A 27,687-nucleotide genomic window follows, 5' to 3' on the forward strand; every position below is an offset into this window, starting at 1 on the left:
ACAATAAGCCACAAACACCTGCTACAGCAGGTTATGGTCTCCATGGAAACCCTCCAATAGAACCAATCTGAATTCAGTTTCAGAAGTAATGAGAGCAGATAATTTTACATTCAATCAATCACTGTCAGCCACCGTTATCAGCCAATCAGTCATTATGTCAGTCAGTCGCACTTTCAACAAACTTCTTCTGTGGTGTGGTCAGATGAGAATGTTTTGACATCCAGAAGCAACACAATCAAATTGGCTTGTCTTCCCTGGCAAGAAGCCGAAGACACAGCAATGCATTGTGTTTGCAAAGGCAAAAATCAGATAGGCCGACCAAAATACACTGTGGTCTCTGAAGACTCCAGGCAGCAATTTCAATAATTGGATGACACTTAAGACAGAGAAGTACTTTAGACCCAAAGGTCATATAATTTAATCCTTCCATTTAAACAAGAAGGAAGAGAGGACTGGAGAGGTTAAAAATCTCTGCCCAAAGCTACACAGCTAACTGAGGATAACCCAAGACTAAAACATAAGTTTCCTGCCAGCCCAGTGCTTGTCCAGGATGTCATGCTGCTGTTATTAAATGTCTTCTTCTTCTTCTTCTTCTTCTTCTTTTTTTTTTTTTGAGGCAAGAGGGTAGGATAGTTGAAGGTTAGGTTCCAATTCCAAACAGAGAGCCCAGAGTCTGTGGGAGACTCACAGGATGCTGGTGGGGCTTGTCTTTGGCAGTTGTCTGGAACTCTTTTCTGTTTGGGGTTAGTCTATCCTTGGGCAAATACAACTTCCTGTTTCTAAGGAGGAACAAAAGACTTTGAAATACTACTGGGCTACCAAATCATTGTTACAAAATGGCATTTTGATGAGTTTAGGGCAGGACTATCAAGAACACATGGAATGAATTTCCTAAAAATGCATGGCAGTGGGAGGTAAAATTTGAGGGGGAAATCTGCTTCTGGCAAATACATCTGATCTCTTGTCAACCTCAAACATTGGAAAAGTCGCTTTGGACTTCTGAAGGACCGGAAAGGCGTTTGTTTCACTGATCCTTTGTAAATGTAGGTCTAGTCCTGGAAATCCCAAATATTCCCAAGACTCCTCTGTATTATCTCTAAGAGTTGTTTTATTAGTTTCCTTTTTTTCTTTTCTTTTATACTGCATTATTGCTTTGCCCATTTCTCAGAGACAGTTTTCTGAGGTTGGTATTCACATTCTTTTTGGTAAAATGGATCAACTTGATGGTTCTCAAATTTCAATGTGCATCAGACCAGAGCTGTTTAGCCTCCATCTCCAGAAATCCTCATTTAATAGGTGGGGTTAGGCCCAGAAACCTGCCTTTTTAGCAAGAAGTCCAGGTCATTCTAAAGTACTTTCTCTGCCAATCACCTTGAAAAACATTGGAAATGATATTTAGTAAAGGATTTGGGTCATTTTTGATGAAAGTTGTCTCATCACATTTCTTCCCAGCCATTTTCAAGGTCATGAATTGTAGGTATCATCTGTATCACAAGAACACAGTTTAATGGGTATGATCACATGCTTTTGTACATATATAACTACTTTCTACTAGTTGTAAGTAGGCCTTTATCTTAAACTAGAGGCCCGATGTATGAAATTCGTGCAAGAGTAGGCCTTCCTTCCCCTGGTTCCTGGCTTCCCTCTGGCACCGGGACCCAGGCTTCCCTCTCAGCCCGCCCCTACATCTGGAAGGTCTAATTAGCGTATTATGCTTTCATTATTATAGATAGGCAGGTAGTATATGGGACACTCACTCATCCCATCCAAATCTGTCTAAGGCAGGCAAGGTGGAAAAGCAGAGCAGTGCTGGCTCCAGGCTTGAGAGGAGACCAGTAATTGCAGCAAGAGCAGTGTGGAAGCTTAAACAAGAAAGAGTTGCTTCATTTCTCTAGTCTGTTTATGTGACCTCAGCTCAAGGTACCTAGTTTATCTCTTTGCAAAACACTGATATAAGGCTTTTGTTTGATTCAGAATCAGTAATTTCCTTCTTAGCTCAGTTTTTGTCTTTCACTATGTGTTTCAGGACATCTGATGGGCCTTGGAGTGTGTTTAAATGATGACAAGTATATTGTATATGTACTAGGTAGACAGTCCACACTATAAGAACTCAGTTTTTTCACCATTGTATCCCCTGAACATGGCACACTGCCAGGCATATAGTAAGCACTCAATAAATATTTGTTAAACACATAAATGAATGAAAGAATGGATGTATGACTAACAAGTAAAAGCTCACCTGTCTGGATACTGTCTGACTGAATAAAGTTTGAAAGATCCATAGTTTACAGTGTTAGCCAGTGGCTACTCATTTTTTCAAAGGTTGTTCTTATTGATAAAAAAAAATACAACTTTTGGTTAGGCATTGTTTACCCTATAAAAACCAAAAAGCAAATATAGTATTTGCCCTCTTGTAATCCCAGCTAGCATACAGATTTTTCTTTGCAGTCTTCATCTCATTTTCTTTTTGTCCTGACTTAAACAGAAATGTCATTGGAAGCCAAAATAACATGCAGACATTTGGGGAGTGAAGGAGAAGGGGGAATTGGGAAGGGGGATGGGAAGATTAATAAAAACAATAATAAACTTCACCAAGGTATTTAGCAATGGGCACTCTAAAAGCCTGTAAAAATTCATACATCTTTAAAAACTGTCTTTGCTTCACCACCACAGTCATCCCTGGCTCAAGCCTCCATGCATCATTCAGATGAGAGGCAACCCTTGGGAAGTTTACTTATCACACTGGTGGGTGTCATAGTCTCATACTAGTACCACACACACACACACACGCGTGCACACACACACCCACCACACCTTTAAATTCCCTCAAAACAAGCAAACTAGATGAGAGATGAGCTCTATAAGCTATCAGGAAAATGAGGGAAAGATGAGAAATTAACCTTTGTTGAGAATCCATTGATAGTGCTGCACTAAACTCTTCACATACAGGATGCCATTTGATACTTACTACTTTCCAGGAAGTACAAAACAGTACGTTCATTTTCTAGGAAATCAGGGCTCAGAGACCTCTGTCCCTGTGGCCAAACAGCTAAAGAACAGTAAAGCCAGGACCGAAGTAACAGCAAATATTTACTGAAGGATTAATCAATATCAGTCATTGTTTCTTGTGTGTTAACTATTAACTCATCTAGTCCTCATTTCAACCTTACAAGGTGGGTACCTCCATGCCCTTGTTAGAGGTCACAGAACAAACACAGAGAAGTTAAGTAACTTGTACAAGGAGTCACAGCTGGTAAGTGGCAGAGTTGGGGCTGGAACCCACACTGTCAACTTTGGACTCTAGTTTCTTAACTACCACACCCAACCATGCTCTATAACAGGGTCTAGGTTGGCCTTTGGAAAAGGTTATTTCTTTCCAGGATACAACTTTGATACATATTTCTAGATACAATAAAAAATCCATACCTCAACAACAGCCTCTGAGACTTTTTAAATATAAATCACCTTTTTATTATATAAACAGATATGCTATGTGTTTATAATTAAGGTAACTATATAATTTATTGCCCAAACCAAGACTCATCTGAGAGAGAAAGGATGCACTATAAATAGTCAACCAAGCACCACAGTTGTAACTGGAACTGTCCCAGGTGAAAAAGGGTACCTGGTTACCCAGTAATGAATATGTGTCCATACACACGATTAGATATAGTCACTTTCAGAGACATTCCAGTAAGATCAGCTGTACTACAGAGGTAACATTAAATGCCTTCTGACATTGCCCATTTGCAAGCCCATCCCTCCTTCCACTCCAAGAGCGGCTGGCCCTTCTTTACCTAACACATTTCTTTTAACTTGTTTTCTCACAGAGGACTGTGCGTAATTGGTCAGCCACGAGAGATTAATTTGTACTTAGCTGGCTGAGCAGACTCAAGAGCGGGTGGGGTTTGTGCATGGCCCGGCAGCTTCTCTTACATAAGCCTTCCTATCTACGCTTGACACTGTCCCTCCCAAGCCTGCTTCTTTGGGAATTGCCACCCAAGCCTTTAATTTACCTAATTTTTGCCTGCCTGGAGGAATTCTAACTTGTAGTTTTTAATTTCCTCATGGGCCTTTTTCTTTTGGAAATGGAAATACTGGGCAAGACACCAGACTCCCCTTCTAAAACAAAGCAGGAAGGAATCGGGGTATGGGAGTGCATGACAAGCAGGTAAACTCAGGACTGAGCTAGATCAAGGTTATCTAGATCCTTCATCTCCTTCCCATTGATTTCAACTACAGTCAGACATGAAGGAGACCGGGCGGAGGGCAATCCAGGTGCTGATGATGATTGAAATCATGCTTTACATAAATTATCTCTCTTAATGCTCTTTTAATTCTATGTGGCAGGTACACTTCCCATTCCCATTTTAGAGATGGAGAAACTGAGACTTAGGGCAAAAACTCTGCCTGAAGTCCAACATAGGTAATTTGTCCCAGAGCTGACACTCTCGCCCACTGGACCTTGACATTCAAATGCACAAACACCCCAAATAACAATGTCAGAGACAAATGGCATTGGAGAGACCCATGCCTCCCACCTCCTCAGCTCAGTCCCTTCTCCTCCTCCAGAAAACACACACGCAGTACTTTGTAAAAATGAAATGAGAGGTCCAAAAACAACATACATTAAAAAGTGCTATATAAATGTAAACTTATCACTACACTAGCCCTTAAACCCTATTGGAGAATTTATTTTACTCTAATAGAACCATTTAACTTGGACATCGGGCACAGGGCGTGGGCAAATTTCACCCACCATGGAAATGCATCTTGTCCTGGGTTAAAGCCTGTCACACAGTTATCTCCCAGGCTGGCCACATTTGCCACATCCCAATGTACTGTCAACAAGGATAAGTACCTTCAAAACACTATAAAAACACAGAGTACAGGGGATGGAGAATATAGAAGAGGGCAAAGTCAAGGAAGTAAAAGGATTTTATTTTTTAAATGTCCCCCATCCTCTAACCTGGTCCCTTTCCCCTGATTGGCTGGTAGGACAAGTGGAGGTGGTGACTCATGAGCACGCTGCAACCTGCTCTCGCTGCCCAGTTTCACCAAACAGGTTAGATGTAAAGAGAATTTGCTTGAGTCGGAATTTGCTTCCCAAAGTAAAGCTATGCTCACAGGGTTTGACATCAGAAACAACCTGGAAAGATGACAAGAATGGACTGCAGGCTCCTCCTCCCTCCCACCCCCATAACTCCCCATTGGAGTTTAAGGTGATTCCATTTTAATGAAGCAGGATGGGCACAATGTTTGGGGTATAAAGGAAATCTGATCCACCCCAAAGTGGGCAGCTTTCTCTGGAAGGAAGGAACTGTACGGAGCTCTGAGATTTCTATTTCATTTTTCACATGGGGTGGGAAGTGAGCTGGTCTTAGATTCATGTCATGAGCTGCTCCTCACTCGAGGAGACCACGTGACCCTGTAACGGAAGCCCCAGGCCCGGTGGTGGCACCTTCTGCTCTTCTCGGAGTCACTCTGCTGAGCTACCCAGTGATGAGAGCATAATCTGCACTGTCTAGTATGGTAGCCAACAGCCACATGTGGCCATGAGCAGGAGGAATGTGGCTTGTCCAAACTGAAATGTGTTGTAAACGCAAAAGCCGTACCTGATTTCAAAGACTTCATGTGAATATCTCAATAATATTTATATTGATTAAATGTTGAAATGATACTATTTTGGACATACCGTGTTAAATAACACATTTCTTCAAAAATAATTTCACCTGTTTCTTTTTATTTTATTTTTTTAATATGGCCATGAAAAAAATTAAACTTGCAAAGGTGGCTAACATTTGTGGCTCAGGCCTTATTTCCACTGGACAGCACTGGTCTAGAGTCTTGACGTCTGTGCTATGCTCCCTCCACTGGAAGCATCAGCATCAACTGGGAGCTTGTCCCACCGCAGACCCACGGAATCAGCCTCTGCATTTTAACAAGACCCCATGGCAATCTGCATGCCTGTTAAAGTTTGAGAAGCACTGCCCGGCACACGGTGGGCACTTGAGAAGTACTTATTGAATGAACTAATGAGTTATCTCCAGGAAGTTGCTGTACTCAGAAGACTTGGGAAAAGGGCAAGGCTTTTAACTTCCTGGCTTTCTCTTTACCTCATTAATATTGATGTACTGATCAGATTAATCACCTTGCATTGTAGCAGACCCCGGACTCAGGCCTTGAGAAATTGTGGTCCTTGAGAAAGTGTGGTCCATAGATCCCAGGATCTGGTTAGAAATTTAGAATCCCAGATCCCTCCCCAGACCTACTCATTTGGAATCTGGATTATAAGTAAATCCCCAGGTGAGTCGTAAGCATATTAATGAATTTAAACTGGGGTGTAAGGGACAGGGTCTCTCAATCACTCAATGGAAACTAGAAGCTGAGACCAGATGTGTGTGTGTGTGTGTGTGTGTGTGTGTGTGTGTGTAGGGGGGGGGTTGATCCAGATGATGAGACAGCCTGATGTGCTCATTCTAGGCATCTCCACTCAGAACACGCAGGTGATCACCTTAAAGCGGCAGCCAGCCACACTGTAGCCACTTAGTGTGCACCTGCAAGGCTTGTCTCTGTTTATCCTAGGAAGGGACGGGGTCTCCAGCCTGCAGAGAAGTGACACTACATGACTGGTCCTGGCAGCTCAGAGGGTCTTCTCTGACGCCGTGAGCAAATGGGGTCTTTCTGTCCTGACGCCCAGCATCTGCATCACCTCTCTTCCCATTGGCTGGCACGGGGCCTGGGTCCCCCTCCAGCATCCTTCTCCACACAGGAGTACGCAATGAGGCTGGTTTACCAGGGAACTGATCTGTGCCCCCTAACTTTTGAAAATTTTCGAAAGAAAGAACACTCTTCTCATCCTATACCCACATTTTTCCTGAAGAGAACAACCTCAAGTAGGAAGAAATAAAATGCATTAAGACCTAGAAGTGCCTGTGGAGGGCCTGGTAATAGCAGCCTCCAGCGTATTCTCTGCCTCCTCAAAAAGGCGAGGGAACTGCTCCTCTGCCTTGCTCTCCAGAAATAAATTAGAAGGAGGTGCTAAGAGGGGCCACGAAGAGCTTCCGTGAAAAGTCGAAGGCGCCTCTACCATTTTGCTGCATTGCTCCATGCGAAATGTGAGTTTTATATTTTCTGGCGTGTCTGATAGTACACAAGACACCCGACTCCTTTGTTGCAGCATAATTGCTCGTATCCTGCGTAGGCCGGGAAAGAAAAGCAGAGGAAGCGCGGTCCTCTGGTCACAACTTTTTTCCGTGGTTTCCCAGCTACAAAAATAGGCCATAGCCATTTACTTAGCAAGCATTTCTTACAAGCCCATTTTCCAGGACGGATCACCCTCACTGAGTGAGATACTTGTTCTCATGGTGACAAAATGACTAACTTTAAAACTCCCCACGAGGCAGAAGTGATTCATGTAATTATGTAACAAGGATTTAGAAACGGCTCTGGAAAAAGAGAACAACGGATGCCCATCTCGACACGGAGATGAGCTGCGTTAGACCCTTCTCCCACTCCCTCCCACGTGGGTGAGGGCATGTGGCTCATTTCTGATGAGGAGCTACATTCTTTCCGTGGACAAAACCAAATGTGCAGAAAGTGGTCATAGTAAAGTCCACGGCCTCAAATGAAAGCCAACTATTTCATAAATGCAAATGCCCTCCAATTGAAGAATATAGTAGGTTTAATTGTAGTGATTCAAGCTCCGTCCAAAAAGGGGGTCCGGGCATCTTCATGAAGTGTGTGACCCACGTGTTCAAAACTGCGCTGAGTTCATCTTGACACACGTTCCTTTCAACTCACACCCTCCATGGCTTCTTCCCTTTGTATTAAAAACAAAACTGGCGTCGCTGGGTACATTGTATGCAGGTCAACTTTGCAGGGCTCATCCATAAGCCTTGGATAACGTGTTCCTGAAGTCGCCCGGTTTCACTTACCCGAATGCCCACTTGGCTGCAGGAAATGAGAGATAACCCTGCATCCTGCTTTCCTCTTCCCCGTCAGCCAGGCCTCCGGGGAGATCAGCAACTCAGCAAGACCAGGGAAGGGAGGAAGGCACAGATGTGCCTGACACAGGGTCTCTGACCCGTAGGAAAAGGCACACGAGTGGGAGGACAAGACCCCTTTCCCTGGGGGAACTGTATCTCCTGGCCCTGGACCTCAACTCTCCTCCTGGCAGGCCTCACCCCAAAAGCCCAGAGAGCATCTTGGCCGAGCAGCCAACCTGTTTCTCATTATCCTGCTTGACGGAGACAATCTGCTGGCATGTGCAGTTTTAGAAATTTCATAAGCTCAGGACACAAGGAGACTCTGACGTCAATTCCAGCAGGAACCATACAGTCCCCTCGAACAATTCTCGCCTGTGTGGGAAGCCTAAGGGGAGGTTTTAAATAGGGGCTGGCACGGGGAGGAGGGGGGTTGGCTTCCTACTTACAGTCTCTTCTACTTAAGACTTGGCTCTTCAAGCACATGCCACTTCCTGGAGCTTAATGGGAATGGGGACCCACTGCTGGTCCCGGATACGGCCAGGGTCATCCCGCCGCACACGCAGGATCGCCCCGTAACCTCCTCCTCCACACCGTCCGTCTCCCACTTCAGCTCTCTATCGTGCCTTTGCCTCGTGGACGAAGCTCCGTCCATAAATCCTTACTTTGAAAAACATGCCCACTGAGGCTTGCCCCTTTGGGCACCCCTTTGGGTCTGAAAACCCTCCTGTCCCAACACCACGTCTGCTGAAGTCAACCGGACCTGAGGCGCTGGCGGCTCAGTGTTTTCGGAAACTGTGGAGAGCTCTCTCGCCACAATTCTCTTGTTGTCGTCAAAAGCAATTACATGTTTCAGATGATGAAAAGCACTGTCATGAAACGCTGGCCCGGCAGCCAAGGAGACAGATGTATTAAACCACACGGCTTCTAAGAACTCCCACTTACGCTGGAGCTCAACACGGAGATGAGGCTGCGATATACCCTTCTCCCACTCCCTCCCACGTGGGCTTAGTGCGCGCGGCTCCCTTCTGATGAGGAGCAACATTCTTTCCGTGGACAAACTCAAATGTGCAGAAAGCGGTCAGCATTAAACCCATGTCCTCAAATGAAAGTAACAATTTCATAAATGCGAATACCCTACAATTGAAAAATATAGTAGGTTTAACTGTAGTGATTCGTAGTGAGTCAACATCAGAAACAATTCCAGCATTTCTAACTGGTGATGTGAGGGCTAATGGTTGGCCTAGGAGATGTTAACTGATCTGCTATCAAAAACATACCCTGTGCTCACAGAAATAGGGAAGCTGTAGGTTAAACCAAAAGTGTTTCTTTTTCTTTTTTTTTTTCCTTAATTAATCTTAACCTGAGGATATTTTTCCATTGATTTTTTAGAGGGTGGAAGGGAGAGACAGAGATAGAGAAACATTGATATGAGAGAGACTTGGCTGGGATCGAACCCTGGACCCTTCAGTATGTACGTCAAACCAGCCAGGGCCAAACGTGTTTCTTAATTACAGGACTTCTCAGAGCTTTGAATATGGTAATAAGTACTGTGAAGTGACAAGACCCAAGTCAACATATACGGATGTATTTTTCCCCCCAAATCTTCCTGATTCCTTCAAAGTTGAAGATGTGGCACTCTCACCTTCTGTCCACCCTGAAAGCCCTGTTCCTCCCTCCCTTCTCTCATCATCCTTCAACGCCCAGCTCAGAGGCGGCCTTCTGGGTGAGCCATCCAGCCCAGGGGAACCTTCCTGCCACCGGAGATGCTGGGGTGCTCGCTGTGCGGTCGCTCAGTCAGCGAACATGAGCTGCATGTCAGAGCTTCGAGAACATTACGTTCCGCGCTGTGCCTGGGAGAAGGGGATGCTGGGACATCCTACCACCTCGGGGGACATGCAGAGATCCAGCGATATTCCTAAGGAGGAGCCACTATCACAGGCGGTTTCACCTGTCCCACACACCTGCTTGGGCCCTTGTTCACCACTTCCTAGTATGGGCTTTGGCCTGACGTGGCTTCCTCACCAATAAACTGGAGTCATAATAGGACCTACTTCACTGTGATGAGAAGTAAAAGAAACTCATCATGTAAAGCAATTGGATGGTGTCTGGCAGATGGTAACTGTTCGATAAAAAGTAAGTTTACTGTTATCACAGGAGAAAGTGTTACGGCCGAGACTAAATCCCAACAGTTTTGGCTCGAAACCCCACGCAGATTTCACTCTTCCACACTCCTGTGTCCCTCCCACTGTGCCGCACTGCCTCCTGTTCACAACACCTGCTGGCCCCTTGCCTGTGCTCTGCATTCACTTTCTCACATAACGCCTTCCGACGAGCTTGTGAGCTCCCCGAAGACAAAGGCCACAGACAACGGCACGGTGCCTTTCTGTGTTGGTGCCAAAATGCTGTAATAGTCAACAAGAAAGTTATTAACTGTAGGTATTAAACCAATTCTACTAACCACGGGATGCGCCTCAATGATGCTCTTAAGACATTTGTTAGAAATACCGACACCAGGAATGAAGTTGGCTTCCCCAACTGTATTCCAGAGAGCAGGAGTTGGCAATTTTTATTCCTTAAAGGGCCCGAGAGTAAATATCTTAGGCTTTATGAGCCACGCAGGGTCGGTCTCACTACACAGCTCTGCTGTTATGTGAAAACAGCCATGGACAATGAATGGATAAACGAATGAGGTTGGCTCTGCTCCAGTAAAACTGAACAGACCCGGGGCTGGGGTGGGGGTGGTGTTCTGCCCCCAGCGACAGGGATGATGAAAGTGTGGGGCAGAAACTTGTGGTTAGTGGCCAAATCAAAAGGGTTTGCTTCATACTCATCCGAGTCTTGTAACTTCAGGGACTCGTTGCCATAAACCTGGAAGCCTGAGCTCACACAGCTGCTGTCTCAGCAGCAGCCTGGGCAGGAGGAGCTGTGCTGAGCAGGTGCCGCCGTGACGGACCCCAACACGCAGCTCCTCTTCCGCCTGGAGTCAGTCCATGATCCCCTGCTGATGGAATCTTCAACCTGCCCAGCATGGACTGCATTGGTGCCTCTGGGTAGGCATCAGGTGTATCATCAAAGCATCCCACAGCAGTCCCAAGCTGGCTGTAGGAGAATAATACACCAAGGCAGCTATGCCACCTAGTGCTGCCTGCATGTACTGTTCGCATCCTCAAGAAAGCGGGAGAGGCTTCGGGGAGGCCTGGCATTTGCTATTTCTGGCCAATACTTTCCACATGCAAATAAAAAAGTCTGCATTCTCCACCTTCACTTCAAAACATTCCTTGTGGCTGCATTTAACCATTCCCCTCGAGGCTCATAGGATATGAATGACTTTGTGCTAAGAAAGAGCAGCCCAACTCTGTAGCACTAATTACCCCAGGACATGCCCCACGCACACACACCAGATTCCTCGCCCGAGGGCTACTGAATCGCTGGCATGCTAGAGGTCTGGCTGGCAAAGCCCCATGCATCAAGCCGTTCATCCTGCACAACGCAGCTTACCTGTAGCAGTACCACTAACGCTGTTTTCAAACAGTGGTTCTAGTATCATAAGATGCTACTATAATAAACTATGACTGTGCGTTTCCCTTAAGGAAGAAAAACATCAGTCCAGGAGAGAAATGGAGGGGAATGGCATTTATCAGATTATAGTTTCCAGAAATGGATTTGCTTCACTACCCCGTTTCCACACATCATCACCAATTCGGTAGGAACCGTTCCAGAAACCCTGAGTGTATGTTTTCCGACTGGATAGTTGATTCCCTCGCTGACTGCTTCTACTCTAGGTCATAGGTATTTCCATGCACTCTTACCATCTTTTATACAGTTAATCAATAAGACAAAAGCACAGACTGTGTACAAAAAGCCCAACGAGGGAAGAGAGGCTAAGATGAAGACCTCAGCAGCATGCCACGTACATGGCAGGTTAGGTTGTACAAAGGTGTCCTACCTACCCACCTGTGTCCCTGGTACAGAATTACAGAAGGGACACCTTTCTCTCACTCAAAGTGCCTTTTGGGAATAAGTGCTAGCGCAGTGTAAAGTGTCCTAAAGAAAAATAAATCTCATCTTCACGCTCATTAATTTACTTTATATGATTAAAGCTTTAAGCAGGCACATCACTCCTGCTTTTGTCCCTGGAACACCAATGCCTGTGCTGTCCGGAAGAGACAGACTCGATTGCAACCATCCATCACTTGGTTTTCACCCAAAGCCAGAAATCTCAGCTCCCCATATTTTAAAGTGATCCGCGCCATGTACTGTTACTGTTTGCCTACAGCTGTCAGCTGTGAAAACATGCTTTTTGGGACACAAAAATCTGGCTTTTGCCCCTCTTCCCTCGAGACTCCAGCTGACCCCCGCTGACAAAAAGGACAAAGGTCCCCTCTGCCCCCTCCCTGTCCAGACGTAATCAGGCTTGCTCAGGTGACCCCTCCGCAGCAGAGAGCGCTCAGCGAGAGGGGTCACTGAGGCTTCAGAACACCAGCACACAGGCGGGGCACTTAGTCACAGGTGGGCGGGCGTGGGGAGGACCCTCGTGGCGCCCCTGTCACAGCTGGCTCTGAGGCTGCTGTCCAGGGAAGAGCTGAGCCCAGGACAGAGCGGCAGACCCCCGGCAACACAGCTGGGAGCGCAGTCTTTGAGAACGCCTCTCGAAAACAAAATCCTTGCTTTTCTTTGAGGGGCTACAGGGAGGCAGCACAGCGGATGGTTATTTTTGTAGCCAGAAAACAAGTAAAGTAAGAGTCGGGCACATGTTCAGACAAATGCGCTCATGAAGATGCTACTCAGAATCTACCCAGCAGTGAGGCCTCAGCCTTCATCTGTCCCTTTAACACTCCCCTAGCTAATACACCTATTCATCCTTGGGGGAAGGTTTCCCTACAGAAAAATCAGTACTTAAGGGAAACAGGGAGTGGGGGACAGCTTACTTTTGCTGGTTTGTTTCCTGCAAAGTTATTTCTTTAAAGGGAATCCTTTCCAGGTAAAAGAGACTGCTTTATATTTTCACCCCTGAGCTGCTGGGTGGAGGTGTGACTTGGACATCTCCAGTTTCAAGCAGACCCAGTTGGGATGAGCATGAACAGGAAAAAAGCGACAGGAATGGTGGTGACGAAATGGAAAGTTTTCAGGCTGGGCTTAGTCAGCATGCTCATACTTAGCTGTTGCGTTCACATCGATGCAGTTTCTCCCGAGGACAGGAAGACACACATTGTCCCGTGAGGAGCAAAGAATACGGCAGGGAGCAAAAGTAGCCAGCCATCAGCTGTGCTGTCTCCCTGTAGCCCCTGAACACATTGGAAAAGCACTTCTATTTTCCAGACAAGTGTTCTCCCACAGATGCAGGATTCATGCCTTCCCCAGCCATGCTCTATTTCTAAAAGGTCTCAAATGATATCTGGGTGTCCTCTTAGAGATGGCAATCGGGGGTGATGACGACCATGAGGCCAGGGGTACAGCATATGGATTGGAACCCACCGCCTTTGTATCCCTCATCCCCCGGGGGCATGAGAAACACCGCCCCCCCCAGCCTTCCGAACTGGGCTCCAATCAATACTCAGTGTCCCAATAAAGTCCTTTCAGTGAGTATTTTTATATTTCCTCTCATTAACCATATTGTTTTAAATACTCTATTTTTGAGCAGTGTGGGGCATCTGAACAGCGGGGAAATGGGGAAACAATGCGCTGTGTATAAAGAGGCCATATCCTCCGAGCTGTGCTGATGAAGTCATGGTGGAGACTCCCTTTAACTTTCTTGCATGTAAAATACAGTCTTGCATTTATTTACCTTGAGCTCTCCCCCAGGCTGGCTAAGGAAAGTCACCTTGACCCTGCTAAGCCTGCCCCTCTTTCCCCAGTTCTTTCTCTTATACATATGACTGTGAATTGGCCCTTTCCGCAGTGAAGTTCAGTGGCATGAATGTTAATGTCCTGTTTTACGGGTTGGTTTTTATTGAGAACTCTCCTCATTCTTGGTCACAGCAGTTTATAGAGTACGCGTGACTTCTCTGAGCGACCCGGGCCCGTGTGGGGACTAATATTTATTTAACGTTTCCAGAGTACCTTCAGCTGCTCAGCGGAAGAGCACTTCCCTTCCCCCAAGGAAACACATCGGCCTCCTCACTTCTCGCACCACCTCACAGGCATGGCTGTGCAGGTGTTTCAGCTTCTTAAGGTGTTTCAGACGTTCAGGTCATCCACTGGGCCCACCGTACAGAAACAGTTTTAGAAAGAAAGAGGCTGCTCTGAGGACTCCAGCTGGGTTTTGAAAGCAATATTTAGAGAAAGCACACAGGCAGAAAAGGTTGATCATCCTGAACTTTCATCGCACACCACAGTTTCCTTTCTGTATTTTTAGCGCCATCTCAATGAAAGTGTAGAATAGCACTGCCAATGTCTATAGGCAACAAACAGAATCATTAGGGGTTGAGGAATAGTTTCAGAAAAAGTGGCTTTAAATAATTAACACCACGGCGCTCTTCCCTCTGTCTTCATCCAGCAGAGTAAATGTCTCCTGACAGGTGACAGCCCTTCATGTGAGGCCGTAACTCTGGAGCGTCCAAGGTAACTGTGCTGCTATTGGAAAGCACGCTTCAGTTAAATGCAAAGTCTCAGACAGCCATAAAACACCCCTTAAATATCCAATTAGTCAGTTATCAGCTCAAGTGCATGAGAGACCCATACACTACTTCTGTGAGTGTGTTTTTTAAAAATATCTTTTCATTGATTTCAGAAAGGAAGGGAGAGAGACAGAGAAACAGAAACATCAATGATGAGAGAGAATCATTGATTGGCTGCCTCCTGCATGCCCCTACTGGGGATTGAGCCCACAACCCAGGCATGTGCCCTGACCTGGAATCGAACCGTGACCTCTGGTTCATAGGTGGACACTCAACCACTGAGCCACGCCAACCAACAATACTTCTGTTTTGTTTTTAAAGCAAAGGAAAAGAAAAATATTAATAAAAGCGAGTAAAAAAATAAAAGAAATAATCAAGAAAATAAGAAACAATACTATCAATAGTGAACACCAGTTTTGAACTGTGTACTATTATTAATTTTCTGGCTCCTGATTACTCTATGTGGGCTTTCAGATTCAGCCTAAATCCTATGGGAGATATTAACATCCTTCCATCAAACAGAGAAACTGAGGCACAGAGAGGTTAAGTGTCTTGCCCAAAGGCAAAAGCTCTCAAGTGGAAAACCTAGATCTCCAATCTGGGTCTCTCTGAATCCCACATTCCTTCCACTGTTCACAATGCCTCATACATTGAAGAAAGCAAAGGGGACACACTGAAGCCTGGCCCAGCCAAGAAGACACAGTCCAGGCTTATTCAGAGACATCGAGTTAACCATATTTTGAGTAAATATGTGTTTTCCAGCCATTGGATCAACTACGATGTGATTCAAACTGGCTCTTCTGAAAGCCAAAGATACCAGATGGATCGTCTTTCAAGCTGGTGTTTTTGTCATCTAAACACAGTCCCAGAAATCAAAACAAATAGAAACATAAAAACCATTTTTTAAAAAATATGGGCAATCCCTACCCTAGAATAAAGGCAAAAAATGAAAAATAGTTACCAAAACCAGTCCTAGAGTACAGCAGTCGTAGTCCTCTTTTACTGTTAAAAAAGGCAGACACCCACCCTGCTTCCTTCTGCAAACAGCCCCAATCACTGCTTGTGCTGAGTGGAGATAAAAATACCCCGATGTGGTCTGGCAGTATTCGGCCCAGTCAACCTGCGCATCTGTCTTCCCTCTGGCCCCTGAGGTTTGCTCGAAGTGCCATGGAAAGGCGAGGCCTTTAGTGATCTGCACTGGACAAAACTTGAAATTAACCTTTTAGTGAATCTTTCGCATTCAATGTGAAACAACAGAACCGGTGGTGATGTGACATTTTTGGTAGGTGAGCACATCAAAGGCGCCTGTCGCGGAGGATCTCCCTGAACACCCAAGGGTATCTCAGGCTGCCAGCTCTCCTTAGGCTCGACAGGCGGAGGAAGACAGAGCACGGCAGCCTGAGCAACTCACTGTATACGCCACATAGAAGGAAGGCGTTTCCTCCCACTTCTCATTCAATTGTATGCACTTCATTACGCCTGGCTTTTTAATATTCAAGTAGAAAAGAGAAGAGCAGGATAAAAGACAAAGAATATTATTTCTGACTGCCAAGCCCCCAGATGCAGAAACCCACGCACACGTGACTTCTGGCCCCTGCACACTCAACCTTGATCTCTCTGCCAGCACTTCTGGGCGGGATCATGTTTAGGATTCTCTGTTGGGAAGGCAAGTGCCTTCAGCACTTCTTTAGATGTCATGAAGCATTTTTAAACTGAAAGCACATGAATTTGGAGTCAGCATGCAACATTGTCATACGATAATGAAAGGAACAAGGAAATAATTATGCACCAGCCTTCTTGCGGCCCCGTACTCAAGGTCTAATGGCCACCTCTGAGGCATAGATATCTGTAGAAACCTCTAGATTCTTCCTTTGTCTCTTCCACTTTCCTTAAAACTTGAAACTTAGGGGAGGAGAAACCACACAGAAAGTATCTGTCTTTGTACAAGGTCACCTTCAGCCCATCATACTCGAAAGCCTCACCAAGATTTATTGAAGAGCAGAGCTTAAGTTTAGAGTTCCCAACATTTCTTCATTCAGGAATCTGTCCTTCTGGAAAAAAATACTTGCTAAAATAGCATTACAGATAGGGAAGCTTAAAGGACAAGTATTTAATTATGATTCAAGTTTAAGAAGCAATTTGGTGACAGATTCTGTGGTACTAGGAGCTCCTACTGACTGGATAGGATGTTTCTGTTGTTCAGTTCTATTTCCTGATGACTAGTAGTCAGAGAGGTCTCATGGAAAAGAAAAGACTTTAATTAGACCATGGTGGGACATCAGATGCCCTAGTAGGGAGCAGAAAAGTGCAAAGGAGGAGAGAAGAACATACAAGATATGACGTGAGACCCTGAGGAAACAGTGCTAGGTGGAAGGTCACATTTAAAGAGGGGAGATGAAGATCAGAAAGGTGGGGTGCAGCTAGACTAGAGAAGGTCAGGCTAAGGTATACAGTTTGTCCCCAAAGCTATGGTAGTGTTAGTGACACAAAGCACCTCTTAGCCATCTGTTGAATGAGTGAAGGTACAGGAGATGAAAGCTCAGGAGTAAGGCAATGCTTTAAAGAACTTTAATCTTGCTACAGGGTCTGATTTAGATTGAAAGGAAGTCAGTTCAGGGTCAAAGAAATCAGCTTAGTAAGCAAGAAAACCATGCAGGTGGGAGGTAGGGAGGGCCTAGGTCTAGACAATAGCAGAAGAAAGCGAGGGAGATGATCTGAGGAATGTCAGGAAGGTTGCAGATTAAGTGACTACCATAGGGTGAGGCGAGCTCGGGAGAGAGAGGACAAGATGACTGACAACCAGTTAGTTCTTTGTGCTGGCTGGGGGGACCAGAAGAGTGAAGATAGCATTGACCGAGACAGGGAATTCAGGGGCACTTTGTCCTGATTTCCAGGACCTATCACTTCGCATTTCAACCAGATAGAACACACTGATTATCATTATTCAGTGTTACCCATTGGATTGTAAGCTAGACAAGGATAGAGTCTATGTCTCGTTTTCCTTTATATGTTCCAAGCTTCTAAAGCACAACACCTAACACAAAAGAGGTGTTCCAGAAATAGCTCTTGTACCAGGAGACTCCATGTAGGAGGAAGATGAGGGTGAATTTATGGTGATGAACGCATTTCTGTTGATGTAACTGATGCTGAAATTGGGGAGAGGTCATCTTTGACTGTTTTCTCAAGTACTCCCAAATAATATCCAGTTCCTCCTGCATCTTCCTTCCTAATGTCTATCAGTTATATCCTTTATTTTCCCATGGCCAGATAAATATTACGACTATAAGGATGCATTGTTCTCCAGAGGGCAGACAAGACAACCAGTAACTGAACCTCAGGAGCTGCCTCCATCTCGGCAGCAGGAGGAGAAAGAGAAATATAATTTCCAGTTGTTTTAACAGAGTCAGGACATCCAAGATCCGTGGCTACTGAAGGAACACAAAAATGCAGGCCATGGAGCCATCGGCAGATGATCTCAGAAGATGGTCAATGCGTTCCTGCCAGTGATGTTTACTCAACTGTGAATAATGACACTTAATTGTCACTCTGAAGGACAGTTCACTTTATTTTGCAAAGTGTTATTCAAATGCCTCTATTTATCATAAAATTATTGTATAAGTGGTTACACATGTTTCTGGAGGAACAGAGGTTTACAGAAGTCTTCCTTCATTCAGAATCTGCTTTGAGATCACTATTGTGGCTGAATACAACAGAACCTCTTCTCTGGTGGGGAAATCAGAGCCCAGGATTTCCTGCTATTCATGTACTACAATAAAATATTCTTTTTCTCAATTTTCCTTACCGATTATGTCCCTAAATAGGAATCAGTCTAAAAACTGGGACAAGAACAGAGAGCATCGAGGAAAAAAATTAAAGTAGATTCAAAGTTGCAACAGTTCTAACCAAGAAAAAGGGATGTGGTTACTTTCAAGAAAATAATCTATAAAATGTAAAAGGTAGATCAAAACCCAGTTCCACATTTGAAAAAACAATGCCTTTCTGGTAAATGCCACCCAATGATGAGTCCATGGGGCAGAGGGGTATGTATATCACCTGATTAATCCTGTGCTGGGTGAGGTTCCAGAGTGGACCTCAGTAAGGGTTTGGTAAGTGAGTGACTGTAAACTTCCTGCTTGCAGGAAGAGACAGATTTCACATTTCCCAGGCTCCTCCACCACATCTGGCATCACTACATATAAAATTTGTGATAATCACATTCCCTGGTCCTGTGGCATCCAGACTCCCCTTTCACATGTCCTCTTGGCTCACCTTTAACAATCCATTTAGCTCCAGCTAAGTCAATGCAGTGTAGGAGCTGGCTTCTCCCTGGCCTGGTCCTAGGTGGTTGCCATGACAATACACCCTTATAGCAGGCACCTGACAAGGGCCTTCCCCTACACTTCAGGGCAGAAGGGAGTGTGGGAGACCCTGAGGCCCACAGCAGGAGATGAAGTGTGGAGATCCTGTCCATAGTTGATAACATCTCTCTTGGCCACAGACCACTGTCAGCCGCTCAGTGAAACTGGGGACCCTGTCACTGAAGATTCTGCTTTCTCATCCAAAGAACACCAGGGAAAAGTAGCTTAGGATGTGTCAGTGGTCACACACACAACCCCCATTCTTTGTATTAAAACAAGCAAAATGAATAGGATCTGGCATCAAAGGCTATTCAAATTATCCAGCTGGTAGCCCTAGCATTTTTGGCTCAGTGGATAGAGTGTCGGCCTGCAGAACAAAGGGTCCCGGGTTCGATTCCAGTCAAGGGCACTTACCTCGGTTGTAGGCTCCTTCCTGGCCTGGGTCCTGGTTGGGGCTTGTGCAGGAGGCAACCAATCAATGTGTTTCTCTCACATCAATATTTCTCTCAGTCTTTCCCTCTCTCTTCTCTCTTCTACTCTCTCTAAAAAACAATGGAAAAATATCCTCCAGGAAAGATTATAAATAAATAAATAAATAAATAAATAAATAAATGAATGAATAAAATACCCAGCCGGTATCTAAAAGCAAGTATCCTCAGAGTCCTTATGAGGGAGGAGCTGCTTTCTTCCCTCCTACAAGCAGATTTTGCCATTAAAGGGCATAGCAGGAAGTGCAGATATCTGGGTGATGCTGGTATAGGTGGTGGCACATCTGTCATGTGCTGATGGGAGGCGTGGATGGTATTAGTGAGTGTTGGTGGCACAGGGTACATAAGCTTTTGGCCTCATCCCTCATTCTAAAGTACAATTCTCAGACTTTACATTTTCTTTTGCATAGCCCTAAAGCTCTCTATGATTTATTTATCTCTAGGTATATTGAAAATCATTCAGACTTACATAGCCTTTTTCTAATTGCAAGACTTAAAAGGAAATTTACTGCTTTAGTTGCTGGGCAGAAGGAGCCTGCAGAGTAGGGTTTTATGCACCATGTATCAGCACCTTGCATACAGTAAGTGCTCACTAACTGTTAATGGGTGGAATAGAAATGCTAGATGTGAAGCCAACACCAGCACCCCGAGGGGCACTGCCACCTCCTCACTAAATCTTCTCAGCTCCTTATGCCCCAGAGTGTAGGGGGTGATGCCACATCTTCAAAGGGCAAAGGCTGTGCCCACATACAGGCTGGTTGCAGCACAACTGCAGAATTGAGGAGATGGCCACGGGCCACACATCCCACTTCTTGACTATTTCTTAGCCCCTTCCTCAAGATCTATTCAGGTCCCTCTCCCCGCCCTCCTGTTCTCAGCTACCTTCCCCTTCTCCGCAGCACCACACTGTTGATTCTGCATTTCATTTGGACCTTACTAAGTAGCCCCTTTTACATTCTGAGAGTACTCCCTCTCTTCCCACTTAGGCGATAAGGTCCCAGAGTGCCATGCAGTGGCTCCCGGCCTGTAATGATGATGGTCCCAGCCACGAATCCCAAGCAAGTGGCCCAGATGCTAACAAAAGGAAAAAGAGTATTCATTCTCCTTCCTTGGATGGAAAGAAGCATTTCTCTGGATTGGTATTTCCCTGGAGAGGCCTATGGGAACCCTGAACATCAGGTCTAGCCAAAAAGATAAAAAATTATAACCAAGCACAGAGTGGAAGCTGACTAAGGTCAGCACAGAGCAGCAGGCAGCAAGGAGGGGCGCTCTGGCCCGGATGGAGTCAGGGAAGAGGTCTCAGAGGAGGGGACCTTGCGCCAAGTGTTGAGAAACAGAGCAGGGAGGGTGGTCAGGCAGAGGGAACAGCCTGGAGAAAGGCATGTTTGTGAGTACACCTCTCAGATGAGCAGCCTCGAGGAGTCCCTGGGATATATATATATATATATATATATATATATATATATATATATATATATATATATACAGCCCCAGCCCAGAGAGAACATGCTAGACTATTAATATTCTACCAAAGTAACTTGATAAAGCAAAAACTTGTGTAATCTAGAGCCTGGTGCACAGTGAATGTTGAATACACTTCATCTTTTATTATTGCATTGTACCAAGTAATTTAGATAAGGTTGCCTGACCTTGTATCTATACGAAAGAAATTTTTGTACATCAACATGATCTACTAAGAGTCTGCTAAAATAGAAAATAATATCCTAGAATCAGACTGGCCTCGTTGAAATCTTTGGTTTGCTACTTACTAGTTGTATCTCCTTGGAAACATTCTTAAAAGTTTCTAAAGCTTCATTCTTCCCATCTTTAAAATGGGATATTTACCTCCACAGGTCTGCTGAAAGGCTTTGATGGTTAATGCATATTTACGGTTTAGCATATGGTAAGTGATCAATAAATATTCACTTTTGTAAATATAAAAGAGTAAGAACACTAAATGATAACTTTTCAACTTATAAATCCCAGGTGGTTCTAAATCAGGTTTCCTGAGAAAAATGAGCTAGTGTTGTAGAATAAAGAAAGAGCGTGTTTGGCTACTGGATATGGAAAACACCAGGTCCTGAACTACCTGAAGCTGTGGGCACATCACTGCACCTTGCTGGCCTCCCACTCGCTTCAGAATATGGCTTTGGTAGAGTTACTGCTGGATAGTCACAAGGCCCTTCCAGTCATAACATTCTGGAGTCAACCTCTAAGGCATCTGTGATGGCCAAGGTCAACACAGTACATTTTATAAACCAGTACTAGAGTGCAGAGTGAAGGGACTGTAGGACATATTATGGAATTAGCCCTCTGCCTCCAAGGTGGGGAGTTCCTGTGTACAATTATGCAGTCACTTTCTGAGGGAAGGTATCACCTCGCATCAAACCATTGAGAAGAACCACAGTTTCCACTTAAAAAGGTTGTCCAGATAATTTTAGTCTGTACCTTTTCAGCACCACACTCTTGAAGAACTCTTTATCTTTGCAATACCTGGGTTACCAAGGGCATGTTTACATGGCCCATTCCTACTGGATTGATATTTGACTAGTGAGCTACATCCCATTACTTGGCTGTAGCCCAGTGCTCCCACATAGCTTGAAATCCTAGTGCAAACTTGAATGAGAGTCATCTGGGGAGCTTATTAAAAATGTAGACCCTCTCCCCTCCAAACCGATGTTGCAGGTCGATTGGTGGAGCCCAGGGATGTGCCATTTTAATCTGATATCGGTGAATCATGTCGTGAAGACGACTCTCCGAGTTCATCCTGGATAGTTTGGGGGAGACTGTACGGATGGCTGAGTGACTACCAATACCTGCACTGAGGCTTCTGTGCTTTCCTTGTTGCCAGAAAAACCTATGCACAATCCACCCATCCTTTTTCCTACCCCAGAAGTGGAATTCTAGAATTTCTAAGACACAAGCCCACTTGGGAGTAATATACAATCCCAGGTTCCCCACCCTAGTCCTTGTCCCCTCATACCGAAGGCTGCCTCCCTGCCCTGAACTAGTTACTCACTCTTCCCAGTCTCCCCCTACAGAGACTAAAAAAGAATCCGTGTTCTCAAGCGAGGAGAACGAGTCCAAAGCAACTGAGTAAGCCATGTCATTAAGGCTGCAGGATGTTTCACAAATTAACAGTAGTGGTATCATCCGAAGTATTATCATTCAGGTGAAAATGCCTGTGGTCAGACAAATAAAGGCTGGGACAAGGATTTGACAACAGTGTTCTTATTTGGCACTCTACGGACCATGCTCAACATACAGGCTGCCAAGTCTGGGTTCACAGTCATGCCCTCCGTGATCTTACAGTCTTCATCCCATCTGGTCTCAGCTTTCTAAATAAAGGGGACGAGGGCATGTGTTTGTTTGCCCTCATGTGGCACAACCCCAATCCCTCAGCTGCTTCACCCCTCTCAGAACTGCCCTGGGCTTTGTCAGGTGGTTGCTAAGGTGTATGGTTCAGCTGTAAATTGTATAACAAATGGCCAGAGACTTGCTTTTACTTCGATCCCAGCATTGTCCATGACTACATCCAGTTTCTGTCTTCCTCACTGAACATAGCCGCATTTTGCATTTTGATCAGTCTTCAGAGAACTGCCTACAGTGATTTATAAACCCGTTTACTGGGTTATCACCTATAATTCTGGCTGCTCATCTTCGAGTGCAATTGGAGGTATTTTTTCCATATGCTTTGTTCATACTGATGCTCTTCTGCCTCCTTTTAGCACACTTGCCCATGGCATCTTAGTATTATGAAATATCCAGAAGTTTCACTCCACAGGATTGTATAAAAGTGTTCAACTGTATCAGCCTAAGCAATGTCTAAGGGCCTGTATTGTTTGTAGTTCTCTATTCAGAGAAATAACATTGTCTATCTACCCATTGTTCCCCATCTCTAAGACAGTCTCCATCTGACACTGTTTCCTCTGATACCATGTTCATTAACAATTATGGCACGAGGAAATATCTGGAAAAATTCACTATGTCGATTATATTTATTTGCCAAATTCTCATGGTAATTGTTCAGTTGTTCCACATTCTCTGACATCTTAGAGACTTGACTTTGACCTCAGACTATTTAATTGTGTTGTGCACCTAAGTCTACACAAGCAAGGCAGAGTAGGTGGCTGGCTGCCCACTGTCCTGTAAACCTGAGCCATCATTTAGTCAATGCAGACCATCCTGGGAAGATGGGATTACTCTGCCAACTTCAATTGCTTCAGTTCTTGGGAATAGCAACAATAATGCATGGATCTATCTGTGTAGTCCTATCCTTTGGTTTAGCTCACTCAGCTTTAGATCTACGGCCCATCACCCAATAAAACAGCAAAATTTTATTGGGCACACAAGCAGTTAAAAACTTTCCTCCATCGAGTAAGATGCAAAAACAAGTCCTCTTGAAAATACAAAGAGAAATTAGTCTGATAATGAAAAACCACTGAAAGCAATTTACATGCCATTCCCCTGACAGTATATAAACTCTTAATATGCTGTACATAATTCAGGGTTGGTCTTTTTTTGACTCCTCCCTTCTAATCACACATCTTTCTAGCAGCAATACTGACACCTGAATCTCTTTTTCTCAGTGTGTCAGAGAGATATGCTGTAGCAAATAGAGCTATGCATTGAATGGAGCTAATGGCTTGTATTGTTTATTCAATGGAAGGCCTCTGGTAATTTAAAAATAATGTTAATCAAGCAGTTGTGAAACCAAATATTCGCAGAATCCAACCACTTGTGTAAAGTCCAAATTTGTTTCTGTGTGCCTTTAAATAAACAAATTACGTAATTGCCGCAAATAAAAGGGAACTTAAATGGTAAAACTATTATTTCCTTAGAAACTATGCAAACCAAGGAAAAAAGTTTTGAAAATATAATTGAGTGGAAGATACACTAAACGGGGAGCCATGATATCCCAAAGGAGAGAAAAGCAAAAAGGAGTTTCAGAAAGAATAAGTTAGTTTAGCAAAGTCACAACGAGAGAGGGAAGGCAAAAATAAAGGCAAAGGATGCAGCGTCCAAGGAAAGAGGAAGGGGCGAGTGGAAACAGCTGGAATTGTTCAGCTGTGTCAACATTCGGCTGTTTCACAGATTGACTAGCAAAGTGTCATCTGAAACCAATTACATTCCCAAAACCCCACGGACCCAGTTCATAACATTGATTAATCCACAATGTGAAAAAGTCCCCAAGCAAAACTAGAACAGCTGTCAGCCCTTGGAGCTCAAAAAACAGCAATTGCTTAAGAAAAAAAGAAGAAGAAAAGCTCCTCTTGAAATTTTAGGGATTTTTCAGAAGGTATGCCTACTGAAAGAAAAGATAGATTTAAAACTGCTCCCACCCGGGTCTCTTTGAGAACTGACTATAATTAGAAAGATAGGGGTCATGTTTAAAAAAACCCCAAAGTCCATTCCACAAAGGCCTCCAAGTCTGAAATACTTTGTATCCTTCTGCTCCCTGCTGGGAGTACCACTAGGCATTTCATTTTTTTAAAAAGTATGTTTATTTTTTTTTCCTTCTCAAATGCTTTAACCTATCTCCTTTGCACCAATTAAAATGTAGCTATATTTAATATACTTTCTGAAAATACCTTTTTTATACCTTTTGTTACATTTCACAGACTATAGACAAAGTCCTTTATTTGCAAACATTAACCTGTGCATGAGTCAAACACACAAATGACCACCACACCCCTTCAATGTGACCACTACCTGGACGGGAGCCTGTAAAGGTGTTCACAAAACTTTGACCTTGCCCCTGAAGCTACTGCAGCCACAGGTCCTGCAGAGGAGATAGCAAGGCCATACAAGTGGCCTTGGAAGGCTCCTTAAGAAGTCTCAATTTCGCCTGGCTGACATGGCTCAGTGAGCGGCGACCTATGAGCCAGGAGGTCACAGTTTGATTCCCAGTCAGGGCATATGCCCAGGTTGCGGGCTTAATCCCCATTGTGGGGTGTGCAGGAAGCAGCCAATCAATGATTCTCTCTCATCATTGATGTTTCTATCTCTCTCTCCCTTCCTCTCTGAAATCAATAAATATAATGCATGTGTGTGTGTGTGTGTGTGTGTGTATAATATATATATATATATATATATATATATATATATATATATATATATATATATATATATATATATTAGTAGCCCTGTGCATGAATCCATGCACCAGTAGCTCTCTGCGGGGCCTGGCCGCTCTGCGCCCGCTGCCCAGAGGTTTCCCACTGCCCAGAGGCCCATCCATGCCCCAGCCTGGCCAGAGGCCCATCCGCAGTGGAACACTTGCCTCGTCACCACAGCAACAAAGCAAGCATTCCGCCAGGCTGCTCACGCTGCCCGCCTTCAGTGGCCGCCCCCCCCCCCGGGACTTGGGGACTCCGACAGGGCTGAGAGGACTGGGCATTGCCATATTGTGGCTATGGGCGCCGCCATCTTTGTGACTGAGTGATGGTTAATTTGCATATTACCCTTTTATAAGATAGGATATATATATATATATATATATATATATATATATAGTCTCAATTTCTGCAGATTCTGCCCCGAAATCTCCACAAGACTACAGAGGTTGTAAGAGTCTTTCATCCTTTGGATGAATTTTTTCTACAGAAATAAAATATATACTTATTTATTTGTTCACTCACTTCGCAAACTCTGCATCAAACACAAGGTTTCAGCACTTTTGTATATGAGTAAACCAAAACTTAGAAAGGTTTAGTGACCTGCCTGGGGCCATGCAACTAGTAAGTGCTACAGTCTAGACTCAAACCCAGGGCTATCTGAGAGCTAATTCTGGGCTCTTTCCAAAAAAACACTTTACTACATTATACTTGACAGATTTTCATAAGCTAGCTTGGGAGACCAAAAACATGCAAAATATAATTCCAATGGGGAAATACATTGCAAATTACAAAAAATAAAGTGGTATAAACTGGACTTTAAGAACATAATCTGTTTATACATTCAGATTCCACTGTGCTTTGCTCCTCCTGTAAATACCCCATTAGTAATCTAATAGTCTCCTCTGTTGAAACACCCTGCAACAAGTTTTCTAATACACTGATTCTTTTCACCCAGAGACTTATGCTAGTGGCTCGTAGCACTAATCAGTGTTACCAGGATCAGATTTTTTCTAATTCAAACCATTCAGAGAAATACAAACCTTGACTCCACTGCAGCATCCTTGGATTTGAAAAAGATTATAAAGGAAAAGAAAAAAATCACAACCCACAATGCACTGCATCAGGCAAATGTATCCAGGGTTATTCATTTTCAGATCTCAGAATTGAATGATCATTGTTAATGAGAGCAACAAGTTATTTCAGATATTTAAAAAATAGTGTTACTAAATACAGTTCTTCGAACAGTAACAACATCTTTAGAGCTTTGCAATAGGAAGCATGTGCCCTGAGTTCTGAAGGATGAGAAAAGGGAGTGGGGGGCAGGACACTCAGAAACAGAGCAATAAGAAACAATTAGCCTCTAGACAGATTCTGTGATTTTCTCTACTGTATTCCCCCCTACAGAATATGTGTAATTATTGTTTTTTTAAATGTTCATGATGTCACAGATAAAGAACACCAATTGCTCCCAACAGAACTCTAACTACAGTACATGTTTATAAGAGCAAATTACTGTTTATACATGGACAGGATTGTAAATGAGGGGAAGAACATTGCAAATTATATGTTACTGAATGAAAGCCAAAACATTTCCATTTCTTTCCTTTTTATGAAAATATATCATTACCTGCATCATGCCCCCTTCTCTCAGTCCCCTCAGTGGACACTGGCATTGATAAGCCTACAAGAAATACAACAGTAAGTTTATATTTTCATGTTATGATTTTAGAACATGGGATAACATCCAAAGTGATGGGTGCAAGCAAATCACTCACATTTTCATATTTCAATCTACTCTAAGAATCCTTAGAGCAGAAGACTATAACTTAAGTGTTGAATAGAGATATCATTTGTCCCAAGACCTACTCAATTCTGTGACCTTCAAAGTAATCTATACTGAAAGGTGTACCATTGAACAACAACAAAAAAGTTGAACCTTAAAAGAACCCAAATGAAGTTTTGTATAACATGGGGTCCTTGTACATTTGGATTAACAAAAATTTGACCATACACTACATTATTTTTATTTTCTTACAAAGAATTCTTATTTCATAAAGCCTACCCATACTCCGAGATACTAATGGACTACCAAGATTAGATAGATAGATAGATAGATA

At 44.1% G+C, this 27,687-nt stretch overlaps 1 protein-coding gene across 1 annotated transcript in view; it reads right to left on the minus strand.

Moving 5' to 3' along the window:
* RORA (RAR related orphan receptor A) overlaps nt 1–27,687 on the minus strand; it is a 711,378-nt gene that overhangs the window by 519,673 nt on the left and 164,018 nt on the right. The window contains exon 2 of the mRNA XM_079768378.1: nt 27,198–27,251. Within this exon, the coding sequence (XP_079624504.1) occupies nt 27,198–27,251 (54 nt within the window). The remainder of the gene's footprint in view (nt 1–27,197; nt 27,252–27,687) is intronic.

The sequence above is a fragment of the Cnephaeus nilssonii genome (genome assembly GCF_951640355.1).
Source record: "Cnephaeus nilssonii genome assembly, chromosome: 4".
NCBI classification, from domain to species: Eukaryota; Metazoa; Chordata; class Mammalia; order Chiroptera; family Vespertilionidae; genus Cnephaeus; species Cnephaeus nilssonii.